General features: G+C 46.4%; 1 protein-coding gene across 4 annotated transcripts in view; it reads right to left on the bottom strand.

Annotated features, from left to right (window-relative positions):
• Positions 1–8,452: 8,452 nt before the first annotated feature.
• Positions 8,453–20,294, bottom strand: part of ATXN7 (ataxin 7) — a 136,256-nt gene continuing 124,414 nt past the window's right edge. For all 4 annotated transcript variants that reach the window (XM_032411687.1, XM_032411688.1, XM_032411689.1 and 1 more), the window contains 4 exons: positions 19,882–20,080; positions 19,404–19,525; positions 13,848–14,826; positions 8,453–11,086 (listed from right to left, as the gene is read on the bottom strand). In XM_032411687.1, the coding sequence (XP_032267578.1) occupies positions 11,069–11,086; positions 13,848–14,826; positions 19,404–19,525; positions 19,882–20,080 (1,318 nt within the window). In that variant the 3' untranslated portion in view covers positions 8,453–11,068. The remainder of the gene's footprint in view (positions 11,087–13,847; positions 14,827–19,403; positions 19,526–19,881; positions 20,081–20,294) is intronic.

Here is a 20,294-nt window from a genome sequence, read left to right as displayed (position 1 = left end):
GTTTCAATTTATTTTTCTTAATATATACCCCTTTTAAGGATAGGGACCAGTAATGTTAAAATAAGGTCATTTTATGTTATTTGAGACTGTAATCCGAGACTACAGTGCCTGAGTTCAAATCAGTAGGGATAATACAAACCCTTCATATCTTACCCAAGTCTCCTGAATTTTAGAAAGAGTACATGCCATATAGTAGTCCATAACTAAACACTTAGGAGGCAACCATAACCTGGATTCCAGAATCTGCCAATCTCACCACTGCTTAAAAACAACCCAAAAAAACCTATGTTGATATTGGCAATGGGATCTTTTCCCCCCAACAAATAGAACTACAGTAAGGAAAACAAAGTTGTTCCTTGTTTTTCTCTTAATTATAATATAAGCTCGGTGAGTCAGATGGGGCTAAGTGCTAGGAAAAAAGAAATCTAAAACCGGATAAAGGAGAGAGTGAGGTAGGGTGTGACAAGCTCTCCCATGGGGTGTCACAGAAGGCCTCTGCTAAGGTGACATTTAAATAGAGGAGGAACATGCAAATATCTGGGCAAAGAAAGAGGGAAAGTCACTGGAGGTTTTAAGCCAAGGGATGGCCTTTGACGTGTCACCGGCTGGAGGGGATGCCTGATGATGGTGTGGACGGGGCAGGCAGCCGACTTTGCTGAAAGATTAGAATGGGGGGGGTTGGGTGAGGAAAAGTCTGGGATGACCCCAAGCTTTTTGGATGCTGACTCTGACAAAGCCATCTGGGTAGAGCTGAGTTAAAAAGAGTGGGAAATGGCATTGTACTGTAAAAGGAAGGGGAGAGAAGTCTGCTTTTGTAGTTTACATGCTGTTTTAGTTATGGGCTGATCGGAAGGATTCATTAACAGCCTCTCAGTCGATGGAAAATAATGTGATACAATTCAACATTCATTCATGATAAACGTAAGTAAACTAGAAATAATGAAGGTTGGGAAATCAAAGCACGCTTGCCAACGGCACAGTTCATGACCGTGCTAGCGTCAGTGTGGTGCTTGGGGGGCGGGGCGGGGGGTGACAGCGCTCTCCTGCGGGCGCCATGGTGGATGGCAGGCTAGTCAATGCTGCATACGCCTTAAGCATTGGAGAATATCCACTTACGGGTCCCCGAAAATGCTTATTTATAAAACCTTAACAGTAATCACTGTAATTTCTTGAAGAAAATGTGAATATAAGTATTCCAAACCCATGATCCTGAAAATCAGGGCAATTTTAAATCCAACATGTAGTCACTGAGAACTCACTGTGTTCCTTGGGTCCGTTTAAAAATGAGAATTCTGTTCTTAGCAAATTGACTCATTGCAGTTCATGCTAAAGGGAAAAAAGTAGGATTGAAACGTCAGTTTCTTAAAATAGCCCTTTCCCTGGGCTCCCTCCTCTAAGACCGCCGGGACGGATGTGATCACAGAGCAATTCTGGCTTTTCATTGAAGGCTTAGACTAACTCCTGGTCTAGACAGGGAATTCTCAAAACGCTTTTTTTTTTTTCCCTCTGCTTGCTTAAAATGTACTTGATTTTATTTTTCTTTCACTATTTCAGCCCAACTGTCTAAAATTAGTAGGCGAGGGTGATAGGTAAGGGAAGCCAAAAGAAACAAGTGCTATCCATTCTGAGTTCAAGATAGGGAAACTGAAAACTCCACAAGCTGATAACTTACTTATGAGGGAAACAATACAGTTTTGAGGTGACGGAGTCAATTTTTTCCTTTTTTTTTTCCTGAAAAAGAATGTGTGCTCATTGCAAAAGAAATTGAAGATACTAAGTAAGGTGGACGGCCTTGTAGTCCCACCCAGCAGGGACAGCTACTGTCAACATTTTCATGCTTGCCACATTTAATACTATGCAAATGTAGTTTTTAATACAAAATTGGAGCTTTTGTTACATGTTGTTAATAAGTTATTCTATGCAATTACAAATCCCAGAGGAACACTGCTAGCCTAGAAGTATCAGTTTGGAGGTGAAAACAAAGTTCGAATGCGACACATCTCTTTTTAAATGAGGCCATACGGTATGGGAGAAACAGCACTGACACTAAGGCCAGAAAAACCAAATCCTGGTCCCAGCTCTCCTCACACTAGCTGCGATGCAGGGAGAAAGGCCTTCATCTCTGGGAGCCTCTCCCCCTCATCTGCAGAGCGGAGGAGCAATCAGACTCATGCAGTTCTCTGTGTGAAAACACTAACACACTGAACGCGGAAGCAATAGTACTAAAATATTTCTTAGTACACTGAGCGTTAGTAGAAAACTACTGTCACATAGGATAAATAAATTGGGCCACCTCAGCCAACTTTTATAGAATAAGCTGAAAACGGAGTTTTTTGTATTTGATCGAGATTAAACTGATGTTTTTAACAAACTTAACATTTGTTACGTAATTATGGAATGCTAACGTCTGCTTTATGGACAGGTAGAGTATTTTAAACCCAATAAAAGGCTTGTCAAAGACATGTTAGGTCCAGGCCCATGTTTCCCACAGGTAGGCATCAAAAAAGCTCAAAAGGCCAAAGCCAGTCAGGATGGCAAAGGATGCTTCCTGATGATACGAAGTTGGAGACTGGTCACCTACGAGCTGCAACACTGCCACACCTGCCACCCTCCCCCCACTCCCAGTTAGTTTTCAAGATAAAAATTCATTTACGGTCACCTTCGGAAAACTGAAAGCACAATTCAAAGGTCACTTATCCAGCTTCTGTGGAAAAACGGACAGATGAGGCTAACTCTGGGCTCCCTTTCCCCATCAAGCTACCCAGCTAGCACGGGTTCTCCAGCAGGGCCCCGTTACCTTCTACTACCTGCCGGGCCCACCGGCACTCGAGTTTGCTGCCCCTGCATTACCACCCCACTGCCCCATTCTGTCCCCATTTTATGATGCAACACCTTTAGTCCTGTAGTAGCCTGACCGAGCGTTAGTATTAATTGATCAGCAGGTTACTGATCATTAGCAAACTGCCTAATTTTGGATTAATCCTTGGTGCTGTTTCTAACCTGGCTTTTAAAGAGGATTAATGGCTGATCACTGAAATCTTACTGTTTCTTCATGATTAGGAGAAAGAAAGGAGGGGGACTGCGATAATCTCTCACCTTCCTGATGCTGTACAAACTACAAATTGTAGCAACCTGCCACCTCCACAATGGCAATGGGGAAGTAAAGTTAAATTCCTATCTGGAAAAACGTGACAAACTCGAATGTGGACTAACGTGGGTTTCAGAGGCATAGAGCCCCAGGCGTGCATTAGTCTTGTGTTTCTGAAGACCTACAAAGGACAGTAAGAATTGTAGCAGTTTGGTCCAGGGGAGGATCACCGTTTGTCACTCACAAAGGTCTGGCATAATTTTCGTGTAGAGATTGGTTGTGAGCTTAAGTAAAAGGGACAATCTGCCAGTGAACCATCGGCCTCCATCTAGCTTCTAGAAATCCCGAGGTGGCCTCAGGGAAGTGACCGCTTTAGTCAAGACTGCTACTAGGTGGCGTCCTGACAATCTTCCCAACCCCCTTGAGGAGTTTACCAGAGTATCAAGGCTGCTGAAACTCTGCACTTGGGTTTTGAGGACTCTGCATTTCTCGAAGTCCTCCTCTGGGTTAGAGGCTGTTCATTCAAATCATACCTCAGGAACGTGGGCCCAACGTGAAGTCCACATTTTCCTAGTCTGCGCTGCTGTCTCCTGGCCATAGGATTTCCACCCTCATTCAAAATGCCTTCTCTTTGAAGCTGCTCACCACCCACCAATACACCAATTCTCTGTGCTCACTGCCGCCAGACCTCCAAGCCGCTCCATCCTCCACACACCAGACCCAGCAGCTGGCTCTTTCTCTCAACCGCAACCACTTGGAAACCGGCAACCTATACAGAAAGAGCCACGCCTCACAGCTCCTTGGCCTGAACTTCAGTGTTCACGCCCCCCCAGTCCGCTTCCAACCTCTGCCATGGTCTCACCCAGGACCCAGGAATCTCAAGCACCTCTGAACAGCTCTGTGGTTCAAACTGAAACCTGATATTCTACTCCAACCCCTAGTATCCTATTCCTCTGTTCCCTGACGTGTCCCTAAAAGTGCTATGCCACCATCATAACTCTGTAACCTGGATCCGCTTCTGTCAGCCCCTCTTCCAGTAATGGCCAGATTGAACTGAACGTGGACTTAGCTCTGTGACGGTGAATAAACCATTTAACTTGTCTCATCACAGACAAATTACCTGGAAGGAGGATCGTAAGACTTACCAGAAGGGTAATTACAAATAAAATGTCTTGAGAGTGTCTGCAAAGATTCTGCAGGGCGGCTTCTGGTTCTTTTCCTTGAATGTCCCAATCAAGGCCATCATCAATGACTTAGCCATACCCTCATATGCTTTAATTGCTGGGCAAGCTCCCTGCCCAAGTTCTAACTTCCTCACTCAACTAATACCTGTTGTTCCAATTATCCCCAAGAAAGAGGCAGGAGGAAAAAAATTAAAAGCAAACATTACCTGAGTGGGCTGGTGGGGTTAATTACAATGGAGTCAACTGTCTAAGCTTGTAACGAAACCGTTTCAACCTCATCCTCTGTCTTCACCAAAAATACGCTCTCCAGGGTTTCATCTTGGGCTTTCTTCTTTCCCTGGGCCACAGAGGATGGGCTTCAGGTTTGTGAAGTCCTAGAGCCGGAACATAAAATGTGGTGTGTCTGTGCCTCTGGCAGAGAGGGTCCATACTCCTTTCTTGAAATCTGGGGGGAGGGAAAAAGAGATTAAGAACCACTGATCTGACAGACCTGAATTCACAGCCTGGCAACGCTACCAGTAGGTGTGGAACCGTAGGCGAGACACTTAACTTCTTAGATGTTCCTCCTCCATTTGACTAGGATCAAAACACCTACTCTATCGGGGCTTTGTGAGAGAGAGAATGTTTACAAAATGCTTCACTGGGCATTGTAAGCATTCAACTAGATGGGCATTATTTTAACAATGAGCCAAATTTAATAGCGACCCTATTTTTCCTAGGTGAACTCATACACTCCCATACCTCATTTACCATCTAAGAATGGAAGACAACCCTCCATTTTACAGCTCACACCTTTCTCTTAAGCTCCGTCCAGACTGTACATATCGCCACTGGGCACGAAATGTGAGTTTCCCAGTGGCTACTCAAATTCGTTGCTGTAGGTTTTTCCTTCTTTGTCATAGATCATATATGTAAGGCTCATCAACCAGTTCGGCTAAGCTAGAAATTGTATGTTATCTTGGATTCAACCTTCCCCTTAATGTTCAACATAATGAGACCTCAGGCAGGACCTGTTGGTTCTACCTGTAAAGCATCTCTACGGTCAGTTCCCTATTTATCCCCATGGTCACTGCCTTAGTTTGGAAACTCAGTAGCTCTTCCTTGGATTGTTACGACAGCACCATAACTTATTTTTGTCCCAAGGTTCTCACCTGTCCATGCTGTCCTCCATACTTACTGGAGGGCCCTTATGGGATGGGGATTTAAAAAAAAAAAAAAAAGGGATTAAATTATGTGTTTGAATCTCCCTTCTTCCTGAAAACTTTTTCCTTTGGCTCCCTCTCCCCCTCCCCTCAAAGAGAATCTCTGCTAGTACCAGCTTTGGTCCCTGGGCTTTGGTTATGGAAAAAGGGGTGAGAAGTGCCAAGAATTACACAGCCTTACAAAATGAAAGACAAGTTTAATTAACTCCCATGAGCAACAGGAGCAAAAGTTTCTTACTAGAAAGAAAAGACTGCAAGAGTAGAAAGTGGGATGAAAAGGGGCAGGGCCGTGGGCTTGATTTAGAGGAGAGCTTTTTGATTAAGACGGGGAGGGGGAGGAGGAGAGAAGAGAGAAAGGTGTAAAGGATGAGGTTTGAGGCATAAGAGAGGGAAGTGCAAGAAAAAGGGAAAGATCTGAATGGCTTTTACTTCCGACGCCGGCAGCACGGGGCCATGGGCCCCGGGACTCTCTGGGCTGTGACAGTTACAGTTGGTTAAACTGTATGTTCGTGATGGTGAAGGCCCCATGACTTCAGGTCCTCGACAACCTGGTGCCAACTTCTGCAACCCTTCAGCCCCTCCTTTCCAGAAGCTCCACCCAGAATGGTTCTCTTCCGCATTGCTTCCCACCTGTGCTTGCCCAGTCTGCTCCCTCTGCTGACAATGACCTTCTTACCCTGCCTTCCTGCCAACCCCCCCTTCCTTGAATCGGGAGTCTCCTGCTGTCCACGGCCAGGTTACCTGCAAGGGAATGGAAGTAAAAAGGGTTAAGAAATTGAGTGAACCTCTTCCCAGGAAGTTTAAAAAGGATGCCTGAGGCGAAAGGAGCTCCTTAGAAATGATTTTAGGAGTTGATCTAAGGAGGGAATGGGAAGTCCGTGGCGTGGTGGGGGTTGAAACCAGACTGGCTCCTTTGTGTAATATATGGACATTTTCTCCAACACACAAATCGGTTGCTTCCCTTACTATGTTAAGAACAAGAATAATTTTTAATTTCTTAGAATGATTTGCAAATGGAAACACTGGCCCAGTTTCTACAGATAAAAGATTATGTTGTGCTCTGAATACTACCAAAATGCACTTGCGCTTCCAGGGAGGGAAGTCGTACGTAAAAGCAAGGAAGGGATCACACTAGCTGTGGAAACAAAACTTACCTCTGGAGAAAAACGAACACTGACCACACGCCATCAAATCTGCACATAAGCAAGTACAAACAGAACGTGTTTCTCAATCTATCAACTTCCCTTTGTTGACAAACCTGCAATAGTGTTCACAGTTTACCCAGTTATTAATTTCTCCAAAACAAAGCTTTGTGCCCAAGAAGGGAAACATCGTAAGCCCTGTACTTGGCTTACGCAGAAGGGAAGGAAACCAAAGGTGCTTCACAAGGGTGTCTGATGCCAAAAATGAAGCCAAGTCAGACTAGATTGAAAGGGATTTAGTATCACGAGGCAGAAACATGTAAAATATTTCATGCAGCCAACCTTATTTATTGAGAAGTCCTAATTTTATTGCCCATTTAGTAACATGTTTGTTCCACAAACTAATTTCTCATAAAGCAAAGCACAACCTTTTCTTATAAATAGTATAAATTATTTTATTTACAGAAACTTGTTACAAAACAAATAGACTATATATTTCTTCTCTTTTAAATATCCAAAGTAATTTTCTATCCCTTGACATTTGTTCATGTTCTATACAGCAGCCAACACAAAGTCCAGCTGAGATGCTCTTGATTACGTGTACAAATTATCAAACTATTCACACATTTTAACACAGGAGATTGCTTTTATAACCAAGCTCAAAGAAACAGCAAAATGCTTTTCAAGGCTCTACATTCACACTGACAGTATGTAGTGCTCATTTAAATGATCGGAAAATGCAGAACGTTTTGCACAAAATGTAAAAATGATTATTTTCTGCTAAACAACGAAACTTTTAACAATCATTTTCCAAAGCCCCCCCCCCCCCCCCCCGGACAGAGAGATAGTTAAGAAATTCCTTGGCAACAGAACTCTTGCAGGAAGACAGCTGCCTTTATAAGTTACATTTTTCAAATTATGCATTTTTCAATGTTCTCAGAGGTACTTTGTATTATATTTTTGGAATATAAAATCTTTTAAATATTCTATTTTAAACTCTGTATTTCATGAGTGAGTAACAAAACGGACATATTGTGAAAGTCACTGGCTGACCAAAAAGATTTGTAACCCTTGGTGCCACCAGGCAATCCGTCACCAGTTGAATTACTGTGAACCAAAAGGCCTTAATTTTAAAATACCTAATAAAATTACCAGCATTGGTGGTTTTCAACTCCTCACCTAAGATTTTAGAAACAATATTTAGGTGGAAAAAGCAAACTCCAAAAGTTGAACTGAACATTCAAGTCTTTTTAAAGAATCTGTCGAAGCTTAAAACTAGGTTCAGGCACTTTCAGTTTTTCCCGTTAGTTTTAAACCACATCACACATGAACACACACACGTGCTCAGAGTGTGTACATACAAACGCACAGGCACGCACGCGCACTCACACATAAAACACGAACAAAAGAAAAGCAGTGTGTCACTTCGTTACGTGTAGTCTATCGGGAAATCAGGCAACTAGAGAAGCCATGCCCACTTGATCGGCATGAATCCGCTCCCGAGACATTAAAGGGACAAAACGACTTTCACAGAACAGAGGCATCCCTTAAACTGTAAAGGAGGCAGGATCTAGAACTATTGGCTTGGCAGTGAACCACTTCAAATTATAAAAAGGTATTTACTTTTATTAATTAATAAATAAATACTAGATGATCTCAATTGTACCAAAACAGGATATCAGAAAAAAAGACCTGTGCAAAAATACATATTTAAATATGTACAATTCATTTTTAACAAAATATGTCTTCTGAAATAGGGATACTTCCATATTTATAATAGAACAAGAAATTCCAAAATAAAGATACAAAAGTAGGTTTTGTAGAATTCTTTGTTCATCAATGCAGCACTTTTTTTTTTTTTTTTTTGTAGGTTAAGAAAACTGCAGGAGTTGTCATGAAATTCTATTGGAAAGAATATAAAAATTATCTTGGTTTTAAATTGATACCAAAGTCTGTCTAGAAACAACCCAACCACTGCAAATTTGGTTTTTGCAAGTTAATTTAATTCAAAAAAATACTTGTACTCCCGTGTTTTAAATGGTCTTAATTGTTCATTATAATAAAAAGTAGTTGTAGGAGAAAATAAAATATTTGAACAGTCTAAAATTTAATAGCACTGTTTAGAATAGGTCTGTTTGTGGCAGGCAGAATCCAAAATGGCTAATTTCCTAATCCCGATGATCTGTGTACTACCGGGAGACATAATGAAATTCATTTAAAACCTCAGTCTAAGAAATCAAATGATCAACACTCGCTTATCTAAATATCTACATAATTCTGAATCAACTTGCTATCATGGATCTTATTCACATCTTTTGGAACAACATGATCTGTCTATAAATTCCATCGCTAAAAGCAACTTTATTTATATCCATCAAGTCCCCTTGGCTCTGAAAATAAATTCTACCCATAGCCCCATTGCACTTGTCACCAAGGAATCAACTTAAGTACGTTCTGATTCCCTCTTACTTCCGTTCTCTCCCTCCACTGGGATGGAACAACCAGACTGATTTCTCCTAACTACACCAAACTGGCCCTTCCATGCGCTCTCCTTACTAAGCTCTCCTATAGTATCATTTTTTAAAAATATTTACTGATTGCATAATAAGTGAACAAGATACTCTTTTCCCCTTCCTTTAAAAAAAAAATCAGTATTTTACATCAATTTATAGCTAAAGTATCTGCATATAGCTTTTGTTGTCTTACATAATAAGAATAATTCTGTAGCAATTCACATTATTAGGCTGGTAACCAAGTATTTACTCATTCTACTTGTTGTTGACTTGAAATTCCCTGAAACTGACGTTTGTAACCCAAGAATTGTAGGGAAAGAAAGGATGCACTGCCTGGCTCTGTCCAGGCCCTGCCCGGAGCAGCGATCAGAGCCCGGGGAAATGTACCCTGTGGTGATCGGCAACTCTGTGTGTTCTTCTAAGCAAAAGTGCCTGGGTTCTTGTTTCAGGAGCTGTGATCGTGGAATCACCAGTGCAAGTGCCCCAGCTCATCCCCCCAATGCAATGATACCTTCTCAAGCACTGACTGACGTTTTAACACAGGAAGCTCTTTCTTTTGGGATGGGGTACTCAAAAAAATAATAAATAAATAAATAAATAACCCCGAGGGACTCCAGAACTCTCTCTGGAAGATGGCTGGTATTAATCCCCAGAAAGGAGGGTCTGTCGGGCAAGTGTATGCATCACGTCATCTTTGCCTGGGTATGTGTACACATTTGCCTGCTCCCCTCCCTGGATGCCGGGGGACCCAACGGCATCCCAGTGAACCTGTGGAGAGGAAGGGAGAGCAGACACGCACCAGACAGGGAGTGCTCAAAGCAGAAATTGACACAGAGTCCCAGGACAGCAACCACCGAGACTGAGGGTAATGCACACAGTGCCCTGGAAACATTTACATATATTAATGACTTCGTGAATGACAGTTTCTGCTGCATTCTAGTAATTTCACTTTACAAAGGCATTTTTTTTTTTTAAAAACAGGAGACTGGGCAGGGCAACCAACCCAATCTGCCTTATTGTATAACATGAAAACTTAAAGGATAAAAAATTCCACCTCTTTGGAAATCTTGGAAAAACATTTCCCCCATAGTGATTTTATCTACCCCCCCACCCCCGTCCCCAACCAAAATTTGGCTTTCCATTATCAAAACTAGTTTGCATTTGCATTTTCTTAAAAAAAAAAAAATCACATAGAATGAAAAGTACCTTGAAAAGTAAGCCTCTACAATGTGGTATACTTGCTCTCTGGGCGTCGATGGCTTTAAACCAGTTTGTAAGTTAGAAACTTTTGACAGCTTCTTACCCCAAATTACTTGCAAAAAGCTGGGGGAAAATACAGGCTATTTTGTCATGATGCCTCGTGCTAACGTCCATATTCCATTCCCGGAACATTGCTATAAAAACCTAACAGCACATGCCTTCTCCGGAGGGTTGCTCAGGGCGCAGCTCTGCTCTCCTCTGGAAGGCGTCTCCAGATGGGGGACCTAACTGCTGGAGGGTGACCTACAGAAGACAGTGTAAAAAAAGAACTGGGACGGGAAGGGGGAAGAAGGGAGAAAAGTCTACAGTAATGCTCTTGCCAAGACATTCTTTCGCCCCGCCAATCTACTCAAAGAGTGGCTCCATGATTTACTGCAAGTTAAAAAAACAAAGCGACAACTTCTCACAGATTGGTAGCAAGCAGTCCAGCCCACGTTAACACTGACAGAAGCAATCCGGTGGCTGAACTGGATCCAGTGTCCGTTACAAGTACTCACTGCTAGACACAGCTTCAGGGAAATCCTCGTTACAACAACAGCCCGGCAGATTTCTACCCTCGAGGCCCACAGGAGGTTGGGAAAACAGACTCAAAGGCATCGTGGAGTCCATAGTGCTGAGTGGAGGTGTAACTTGTCGTCAGAAGTGTCCAGATTATTCCTCCCCGCGCTATTTTCAGCTGTCAGGGACGTGCCTTTGGCTTTCAAAAAAGAGGGGGTAGGGAAACAATGAAAAGGTAAGTAAGCAGCTGTACGCGGCACCGCCCTGACGCCCAACAGAGCATCCCGAAGGCCACACACCGCTCCGCGCTCTCCGGCGGCTGGGTGACGCCCCGGCCTTAGCTTTCAACTGCCTGCCTTGGGCACAATCATTCTAAACCACTGACTTTTAGAAAACCGTCTAGAAGAGATGAAGGCCAGGTTTCTAGCTTAGAGAAAAGGCTCTCATGTTTGCCTTCTGGTTTTATTTACTGATTTCATTTCCTTGAAGGTCTTCCAGGTTGTCAGCTGAGAACTGAACAAGGTCGTATGGGGTAGCACACGCAGGTGTGAGAACTCACACCCAAGTGCCCGTGCCTGGGGTGGGGGAACTCAGGCCCCTAGTGACCCACAGTGAGCTGCTGAAGTCCTGGCCGGGAGAGGCCACAAGCAGACTGCAGGGCGGATGGGGGAAGCTGCCAAGCCCCATCTGCCAGGCTTCCCAGTACAGCCCACCACACCCACACTCCCTGGTTTAGGGGTCTTCAACCAGTTCAGTTTTCTGTTTTAAAATCAGCTCCACAAGTGGCGGCCAGGTGGCAGAGTCGGTTAAGCGTCCGACTCTTGGTTTTGGCTCAGGTGGTGATCTCGGGGTCATGGGATCGAGCTCTGTGTCGAGCTTAACCCTCGGCATGGAGTCTGCTTGAGATTCTCTCTCTCCCTCTGCTCCACCCCACCAACCTAAAAAATAAATTAATTAAATCTTAAAATCAGCTCCCCAAGATACAGGGAGGTGAGGTTCCTACTCTTCTAAGAGTAGCAATCTCTACAGCATTTTGGAGTCATGGATACCTTTGAGATTCTGATGAAAGCTATAGGATCCCTCCTGCAGATAAATGAGCACAGACACTAAAAATACCCAACACTTTTTTGGGGGTTCACCGATCATCCAATCTCTAGCCATGCGCCCCCCTTAAGATTTACGCAGCATAATGAAGTTTTCTACCACACGGGGGAAATCTACCAAATCCACACTTAAGTTGAAACTAATTTTAAGAACCCAAACTCAGACTGTTTGTCCTAGTGGGACAGGGCCCTCCCCAATGGTGGGCATCAGAAGTGCAAACTGGCAGCTCATGAGCCAGACGTGGTCAGGAGATGTGTGGGCTGTACGAGATTTCAAAACAACACACTACATAACTTTTAAACATGGCCAAATTTCTCATGCCAAGTCCAGATCTGCACTTTCTTTGAAATGGGTGACAGGTTTCTGGGAGCACCTGCTCTGTGTAGATGGGCTTCCACTCCCTCGTTTTCCACAAGCACTGTTAATCTCCGCTGCGCCCACCAGCCTCCTCCCCTCCTTTCTGTGACTTGTGGGCACTGAGGGCTGGCAGCGCTGTCTGTGGGAAGACAGGTGCACGCAGTAAAAGAACGTGTGGGGCATTGCAACACAAGGGAACACCCCTCCCTCAGGTTCACAGAAACTACCCTCAGAAGGAAGTTTTTAAAGGATGGCTGGCTAAACCACTTCCTGCAGTATTTGCACTGAATTTTTATGCTGATAAACTATAATGAATAACTACAAATCAAGTGGTAAAAGCTCATTTTCACACGTCCAGGGACCCCTTGCTCAAACAGCCAAGCAACATATAAACAGCCTCTATAGACCTGAGGCTCAAAGAGAAGAATTTAAACAGTTGCTACTTAAATTCACGGATAAATCTTTTCCCCACACCTTTGGCAGTGGGTATTCATTCACACAGATAGTGAAGGGAACTCTATTGCTGTAAGAAACTTCCTGGTATTTTCTGAACAATCCTAACCTGCCAGTTCGGTTAAATTCTGCAGAGGAGGAAGCCAACAGAACAGAACAGCTTTGCACCGTACCTCAGGGCTCTGAGGGGTGCTGCTGACATCCCCGAGCGCAGGCAAGGAGAGGAGACACGCTGATGAGTGAAGTAACAAGAGGAGAGATGAACAGGCACTTAGAGCAAAGGAGGCTGGAGGAAGGAGCTCCAGGAGAAGAGGGTGAGGGGACGACGGGAACCGGGGGGGAAGGGAAGAGCGGGGACCAGAGAGCGCAAGACAAAGAGTCACGGGTCATTATGAATCTGACACCCAGTTAGCCACCGCTCTACAGATGGGCCTGCATTCACATTTCTTCACTTAAATGAGATTTTAGTCTTTGTCTCTACCCACACTTACTGCTGCTTCCCTGCCTCCCTGGAAAACTGGGAGAAAAGATAAGGAGAGAGTTAACCGGAAAATCTGAAGTCCTTTGGTGGGAAAATTATTAAAAGGTCTTTCTTTCAAAAATTTAACCCATCCTTTTCTAGATCAGTGTGCTTACAGGCCAGCTTTCTTCAGAGGAACAAACGAGAGAACCAGTCCCCAGGCACGCACGGCCTGCATCCTCCCCGAACGGTGTCCCAGGACGCGCGCGCCCCTGGGGCCCGTACCCCCTAGCTGCGGCGGGCCCCCTGTCGTCACGCGGGATGGCTTCTGCGGCCCTAGCTACTAAAGTGCACTTCGTGGTTTCCTGACCCAGGAGCATCTTCCAAGTCCTAGGAAATTCTGGCAGAGAAACGCTGTTTTACCTTCACATGGCCACAAGCTCTTCCTTTTTGAAAAGAGACCACGAAGCTGGACACGTGTTTACAGGCAAACCAACCAACCCCAGCACACCGATCTCCGGGCTGGCCGAAGAGCTCGAGGGGGAGGAAGTGGGCCTCCCCAGCGGGCTCACAGTCCCTTTCCTACCTGATGAGGGAGGGAACTGTTCGTCAGTCCTGGGGGCCCCGGGCTGGCGCCCGCGTGCTTCATGTGCACGTTGTTGGCGGCTGGCAATCTGGCAACCTTCGTGGGTTTGCCGCCGCTGTTGCCGGCGCTGCCGGAGCCGGGCGAGCACTTCCTCTTCTTTCCTAGCAGTCTGTCCAGGGGGGTGTGAGCGTGTGAGCAACCGCCGTGGCAGCTGACGGGCAGCTCGCTCGACTGGTGAATGAACGGGCCGAGAGAAAGCGTGGAGTCACTGCTGTTCACCATCACACTCATCCTCTTGATGGACTCAGCGGGGCTCCCCCCCGGGGGGCCCCTCCCTGACTGGTCGTGCCGGACACTCGCGGAGTTCGCCTTATTTACCACACAGTTGAGGCCCACGCCATGGGAAGATGTTACCGTGGAGGGGTAGGGAGGCCCAGAGTGCGCCACACAGTTCTTGCGAAAAGACTCCATGGAATGAGAAGAAGCGGAGGAGGAGGAGGAGGAGGAGGAAGAGTGAACTAACAGCGGGGAGCTGTTTTTGCGTTTCTTTCCTGAGCCGCCGCTGGTACCGCTACTGGCATTGTGACAGTTAGTGCTGTTACCAGAAGGCTCCTTGGGCCTTAAAGACTTGCTGGATTTCAACTTCTGAGGTTTCCTGGACATCGGGGAGGAGGGCACTGAGGAAAGGCCAGAGGGGGTGGAGGGGGACGAGGATGAAGAGGACACTTGTCTGGATTGCATACTGCACACAGGATCCATTGCCCCAGAGGCGGCGGGCTGTGCATTTAGTGTGGTTCCATGAGCTGGTACCGATCTGCTGTTTGGGGAGATGCAGGTGGCCGAGAGCAGGACAGGGGATGTCGACACAGTGGCTGTGGCCAGACAGCCGACCCCACATTGTGCTGTCGGCACCGAGTTCGTCCGATGAGGAACACGTGTGGAGACGGGGGGTGTGGCGCTGGGCACCGGGGGAATTTTCCTGCAAAGAGAGAGGACAGTGAGTAACCATCACCACAGCCACTCACGGGAGCTTTCAGATGGACGTGCTCTTCACCTCTGGCACTGAGCAGCACACACCTGTCAGAGGGATCCATCTGAAATGCACAGCCCGTCCTTCCTGCCACTTCTCTCCTTCAAATTCCTTCATGCCTTCCTCGGGCTCTCTGAATAATGGCCTGTAAAGCATGCGTGCCTCACTCCCTGCCGGTCCCCAGCCTCACACTGCCTCCTCCCATCTCTCCCCCCCGACCCCTGCGCCTCCCGGTTCCCAGATTCCACCCACCGACCTTGCTTACATCGCAAAACAGGCCTGGACGTGAGGCACTGTCTATCTGCCGCCTACAACACTCTGACCCCATATTCTGCTCACCCCTCAGTTTCAGACCATCATAACTTTCTTACAAAATCTGTCCTGATCATCCGGACTTGCTTGCTCCTCCACAGACTCACACTGCCTGTTCCCAGACTTGGGGGCATGCAAAGGAGTTTCCATGTGTGACTGCCGATCACGGTCTAACTTCCCTACAGACAGAGCAGTCCACAGCGTATTTATAACTGTAGCCCAGTGCCCAGCACAGTGCCAGGAATACAGAAGGCAGGCAAATGTTGAGGGAATTCATGAATAAATGTGAAAAAAGGAAGGGCACAGCGATTTAATAGCAACTGCTAGGTGCTACCTACAGGCTTGAATCACAACTCCCGGGGCTTCCAATCACAGTATTGGGAAAAGGTATTCTGTTAATAATGTCTGGGCTAGGTACCTATCTGAAGATGAGTCATTCAAATGGCAAACCAGGGAGGTCCCCTTTTGTTTTTGCTCTGATTTTAAAATATGACAGCATCAAAATTTCAAAAACCCCTGTGGCAGAATTAACACCCAGGTGACAACACAGAAAACAGCCTGAATGGAAGGCAAGTGTCCAGACCGGACCGCTCCTGACTTTGTGGGGCAGCTCTGGCGGATCCAGTCACTGCACCAGCTGGGGCTCCCAACTCCTCATCTTCCAAATGAGAGGTGTCCTCAACTGCTGCTAAAGTGCTTTCCAGATGCTTTGTAAGGCCTATAGCTTTTAATAAAAGCAACTACTGACTGTATTTGTACCAGCTGTAACCACCCCATTCAGGAGTGTCGTCTGGCCCCAGAGGCCAGTGCATCCAGACTGACCACACCCAAATCCCTGTAGGGCAGGGTCCAGACATGAGAAGTTTCTCAATCTCTGGGAGATTCCAAAATGAAGCAAAAACTGAGAAGCGGGGCTCTATCCCCATGCTTATCACAGAGGACAGATACGGACGTTATCTGAAAGGCTTATGAGAAATGAAGAGTCCCTGCACCCCACCCCGACCTACTGCATCAGAATCTGCATCTCAACAAGATCCCCAGGCAATCTGTGGGCACTGGCACCTCTGGGAAGCCCTGCTCTGAAGGGAGGGGTGTAGCACCGCTCCTGCTCACTGGGTGCAGTGGCCCCTCGCGGCCACCAGGGGGCTTAGGGAGACGAAGCCTAAAGACCAGGCTGCTGGAACTAAATCCTGGAAAAAGGAAAAGCTTCCAGACAGGGAGAGATGTGGATCTCTCTGCACAACATACTGGTTCCTGGTAAAAAAAAAAAGCTCTTTTAAGTCATTCATTACCTTTCGTATAAAAACAAGACAAAGAATATGTAGTCGTACTGACTTATGTCTGTATAAGTGAACTCTGTAAAGATATACAAGCAATTAATAAAAATGCTTCTGTCCGTGGAGGGGTGGGGTGGGAAATAGGAATGTGGGGGTCAGGGAGACTAAAACTCTGAACTGTATACCTCTTTACATTCATTCTTCTTTTTTTTTTTTACCCCAGTGAATTTATTACCAATCTAAAAAATTAAGTACCATTGCCCACCACTCTACTCCCCCCAACGCCTACCCGCCGCCAAAGAAAAACCCTTTGCTAAGGATCCCATCCCTTCCTTAGGATGTGTGGAATAGAGGTCCCCAATCAACAGCAGACAAGCAGTTGAAAGAAATCACAGGAGCTCAGAACTGGCCTTTGGGGTCATGGCCACGCTCCAGAGGAAATTCTGGTCTAATTTCCCCAGTGTTCAGACTCCATACACTGAAGATGACTTATTTCACTGACATACTCAAATCCCATTTCCACTTATCCCCAAATTAACCATAACAAGTAACTACAGGGAAAGGACTGAGAAGGCTGCCACTGAAAGTGGAAGACCTCCTGGAAGGGAAGACTTTTGGCTGAGCCAGTAGGATGGGACCTGGACCACTCTGGGAGTTTCCTTGAGTAAGTCAAAGATGCCACCTGAGGACTGTTCCTGAACTGAGAAGCACTGAGCTCCTTCCAGCGAATCTTCTGCCTGAGAAGCTCGCCTGCGTTGCCTGGCCTCACTCCCGGCACCTCTCTCTGAGCTCCTGTCTGCCCCAGGCCTGTGTGCCAGCTCACCACTGAGCAAAACGTCTCTCTGTTGTACTGGCTTTTTTAAAACCAAAGTTCATGTTAACAGAAAGGCATGATTTCCTCCTTGCTGGGATCAAGTGGTTGATGAGGCAGTCGGCCTCTGACAGAAAAAAGAGACTGTGGAGACAACTTCATGATTCTGCATCTTCAAGAGGTCATGGCACAAAGACAAAAACCTCCCCACAGCAGCCACTATGAACCGAAACCATATTCACCCCAACTGCTGGCCATAACCCACTTATCAGTATAATGGGAATAAGTCCTTCTGAGGACCCTGCTAAACTCTTAGAAGGACACTAAATCCACAGCTTGGGGAGCTCAATGAACTCTTCAAGTCCTAACAGATCATCTGAAGAAATAAGCAGCTGAGATTTCACCTATTTGGGGGTTTTCTGATGTGGAGAGACCCCCAGAATCCCAACAAACCAGTGTCCGGACTCATTTTTCTAAGCAAAGACCAAGTTCCTTCATAAAGAGGGAAGAGGAGTCTCTTATCTAATAAAAGACCAGGAAGAAATGTGAACTAGAAAAGCAGAGCAGCATTGCTCTGGGTCTGATTTTCTAAGAGAATAAATCCAAGTCCTATTAATGATCATGAAGCTAGTTCAGACTGTGGACTATCTGAGGCCTCTGACCAGCTTCCTCTGACTTTATGAGGAAACCAAGGCAGTAAGGCAAATGGATGTACTGGCAGAGTCCACTCAGGAAGGCACTAGTAAATGATGCCCAAATGGAGAATATGGAATGACATGTGGATGACTGGACAGCCCCCTTCCTTTAGCAAAACTCAAGGTTTCCCAAAGTAGGTTCCACCCAACATTAGTTCCCTAAGATGCTCCCCTAAAAGAGGTTCCCAGGTCAAAAGAACTTGGGAGATATTCCACATTATACATGATCTCCCCTGCTTTGAGAGTTACAATGAACAGTGTGCCCCCTTAAAGGCTCTGAGAAGTCCCGCAATAATGAAAACGATTTCACTTCAGAAAAAGCTGAGCCTTTTGGCCATGAAACTCTTCTTCCACTTAAAATCCCATGTAGGAAACACTAGCACACATTGTGGCTCACAAGATGACTGTCTTATCTCATGCTGTAAACCAGAGAACATGGCTCCTCTTCCTGAAACCTTCGGCAGCTCCCCAGGGTCATCTGGCCCCTGCCAGCTTCTTGAGTTTCATCTTAGAGCATGCTCGCTTTCTTGTTTTTTCTCAAACAAGCCACGATCTTTTCTGACTCAAGACCTTGACACATACGGTTCTTTCTGCCTAGAGCCCACTCTACCCCACCACCCCATGGCCGTTCTTTCTCATCCATCCATCTTAGCTCAAGGACGCCTCTTCAGCAAGGCCTTCCCTGAATCCCTCTGGCTTCTTGTTTTCCCATCGCAGCTCTCTGTTAGGAACCAAACTGCCTCTGGATCCAAATCCTGGCCCTACTCACCAACTTGCTGTGTGACCTTGCTTTTTGGTTTCACTAGGTAAAAGAGGGATAATCAAGGTCCCCCAAGACGGCATATTGTGAAAATTAAATCTAAGTTGTCTGGCATACAGTAAGCTCTCAGTAAGTGTCAGTGATTCTTGCTGCTTCCATGATCTCACTTCTGACAAGCTATAACTTCTCCTGATTTTCTGCTTAGTGGTTTTTGTGTTTCCCCTGACATGTGGGAGTCCCTCTGCCTGGAACCACAGCACCCAGAGCAAGACCTATTTGCTGAAAGAGTGAATGAATGAATGATAAGGGACCTTCTCAGGGACAGTCAAAGGCCACGTTTTCATTTTAGATAAGCTTATCTTGTGGCGCCTGGGTGGCTCAGTCAGTTGAGTGTCTGACTCTTGATTTCGGCTCAGGTCATGGTCTTAGGGTCGTGGGATCAGGCCCCGCGTCGGGCTCCGGGCTCAGTGGGGAGTCTGCTTGAGATTCTCTCCCCTCCCCCTCTGCCCCTCCCCCTACTCGCTGGAAAATAAATTTTTAGATAAGCTTATTAAATCATCATCATCATCATCATCATTATCAAATCAGTCCCATAAGAAACAGAGAGGATGCACCACCGGGTAAAGTCGGTCCCCTCTCCGCACTCCAGAGGTGGTGGGACAGGCACTCACTTCCACAGCTGCGCGTTCAGATGCTTCTCCACCATGAGGTTGAGGGCGCAGCGAAGCCGGTTCCACCTGGAGTCAAACACGTAATAGCCTCTTCCAATCTGCCGGCTCCCGAATGTGCAAAACTGCAAGAGAGAGCACAACCGCACGTGCTTGCTCACTCTGACAGGAGCACAGGTGGTGAGGGTTCTCTCTCCTTCAAGAAAGGAGCTAACCATCAAAGAGCTTACTCTGAGTATCGTAGGCTGTGAAGCATGAGAGTGAAGATGCCTAGCCCTGCGTTTCATGGAAGAGAAAGGGAGAAGAGGTGTCCCAGGAGAGAGTGCATGCCGCCTCTGGGGCGCCCTGTTCTGAGCTGCTCTCACACCTTGACCACGTCTCCCACACGTATGGGCATGCCAAGGCCCCTGGCACGCCCCCCTGCAGTGCCCTGTCCCTGCTGCGTGGGGAGGGTCAACACGGGGGTACATGTGGAACTTACAGATGCTGGCTGAGGATGATGACCTGAATAATGACAGTCCAGTTTTTCAACAGACTCTTCTTTGTCATCGCCTTCTCCCTCCTCACTGGATAACCGAGAAGCTGGCTCAGTGGCAGGCAGGGGAGGGTGTGGAGATTCATGGACTGGAGGAGGGTCAATGGGGGCACTCCCACCTTGCTGAGCAGGGCAGCCTGGAGGCCTTGGTGAGTAGAAAGTGCAGCACCGATCAGATCACACATCTGGGAATCAGCCGCCTTAACCCAGATACAACAACGTGTCTGAGACCACCTAGGGAGTCCTGGGGTCCCCCACTAGCACTGGGGGCAACAGACGCTGATCAGGTGGCCGGGGAGCAAAGAATCCACTCTCCTGAACCGCACGACGTCACATGAAGCTGTCTGCCAGATCTACCC

Source organism: Phoca vitulina, unplaced genomic scaffold (assembly GCF_004348235.1).
Source record: "Phoca vitulina isolate PV1807 unplaced genomic scaffold, GSC_HSeal_1.0 scaffold13, whole genome shotgun sequence".
Taxonomy (NCBI): Eukaryota; Metazoa; Chordata; class Mammalia; order Carnivora; family Phocidae; genus Phoca; species Phoca vitulina.
The sequence above is the reverse complement of the archived record's forward strand: the minus strand, read 5'-3'. Positions and strand labels throughout refer to the sequence as shown.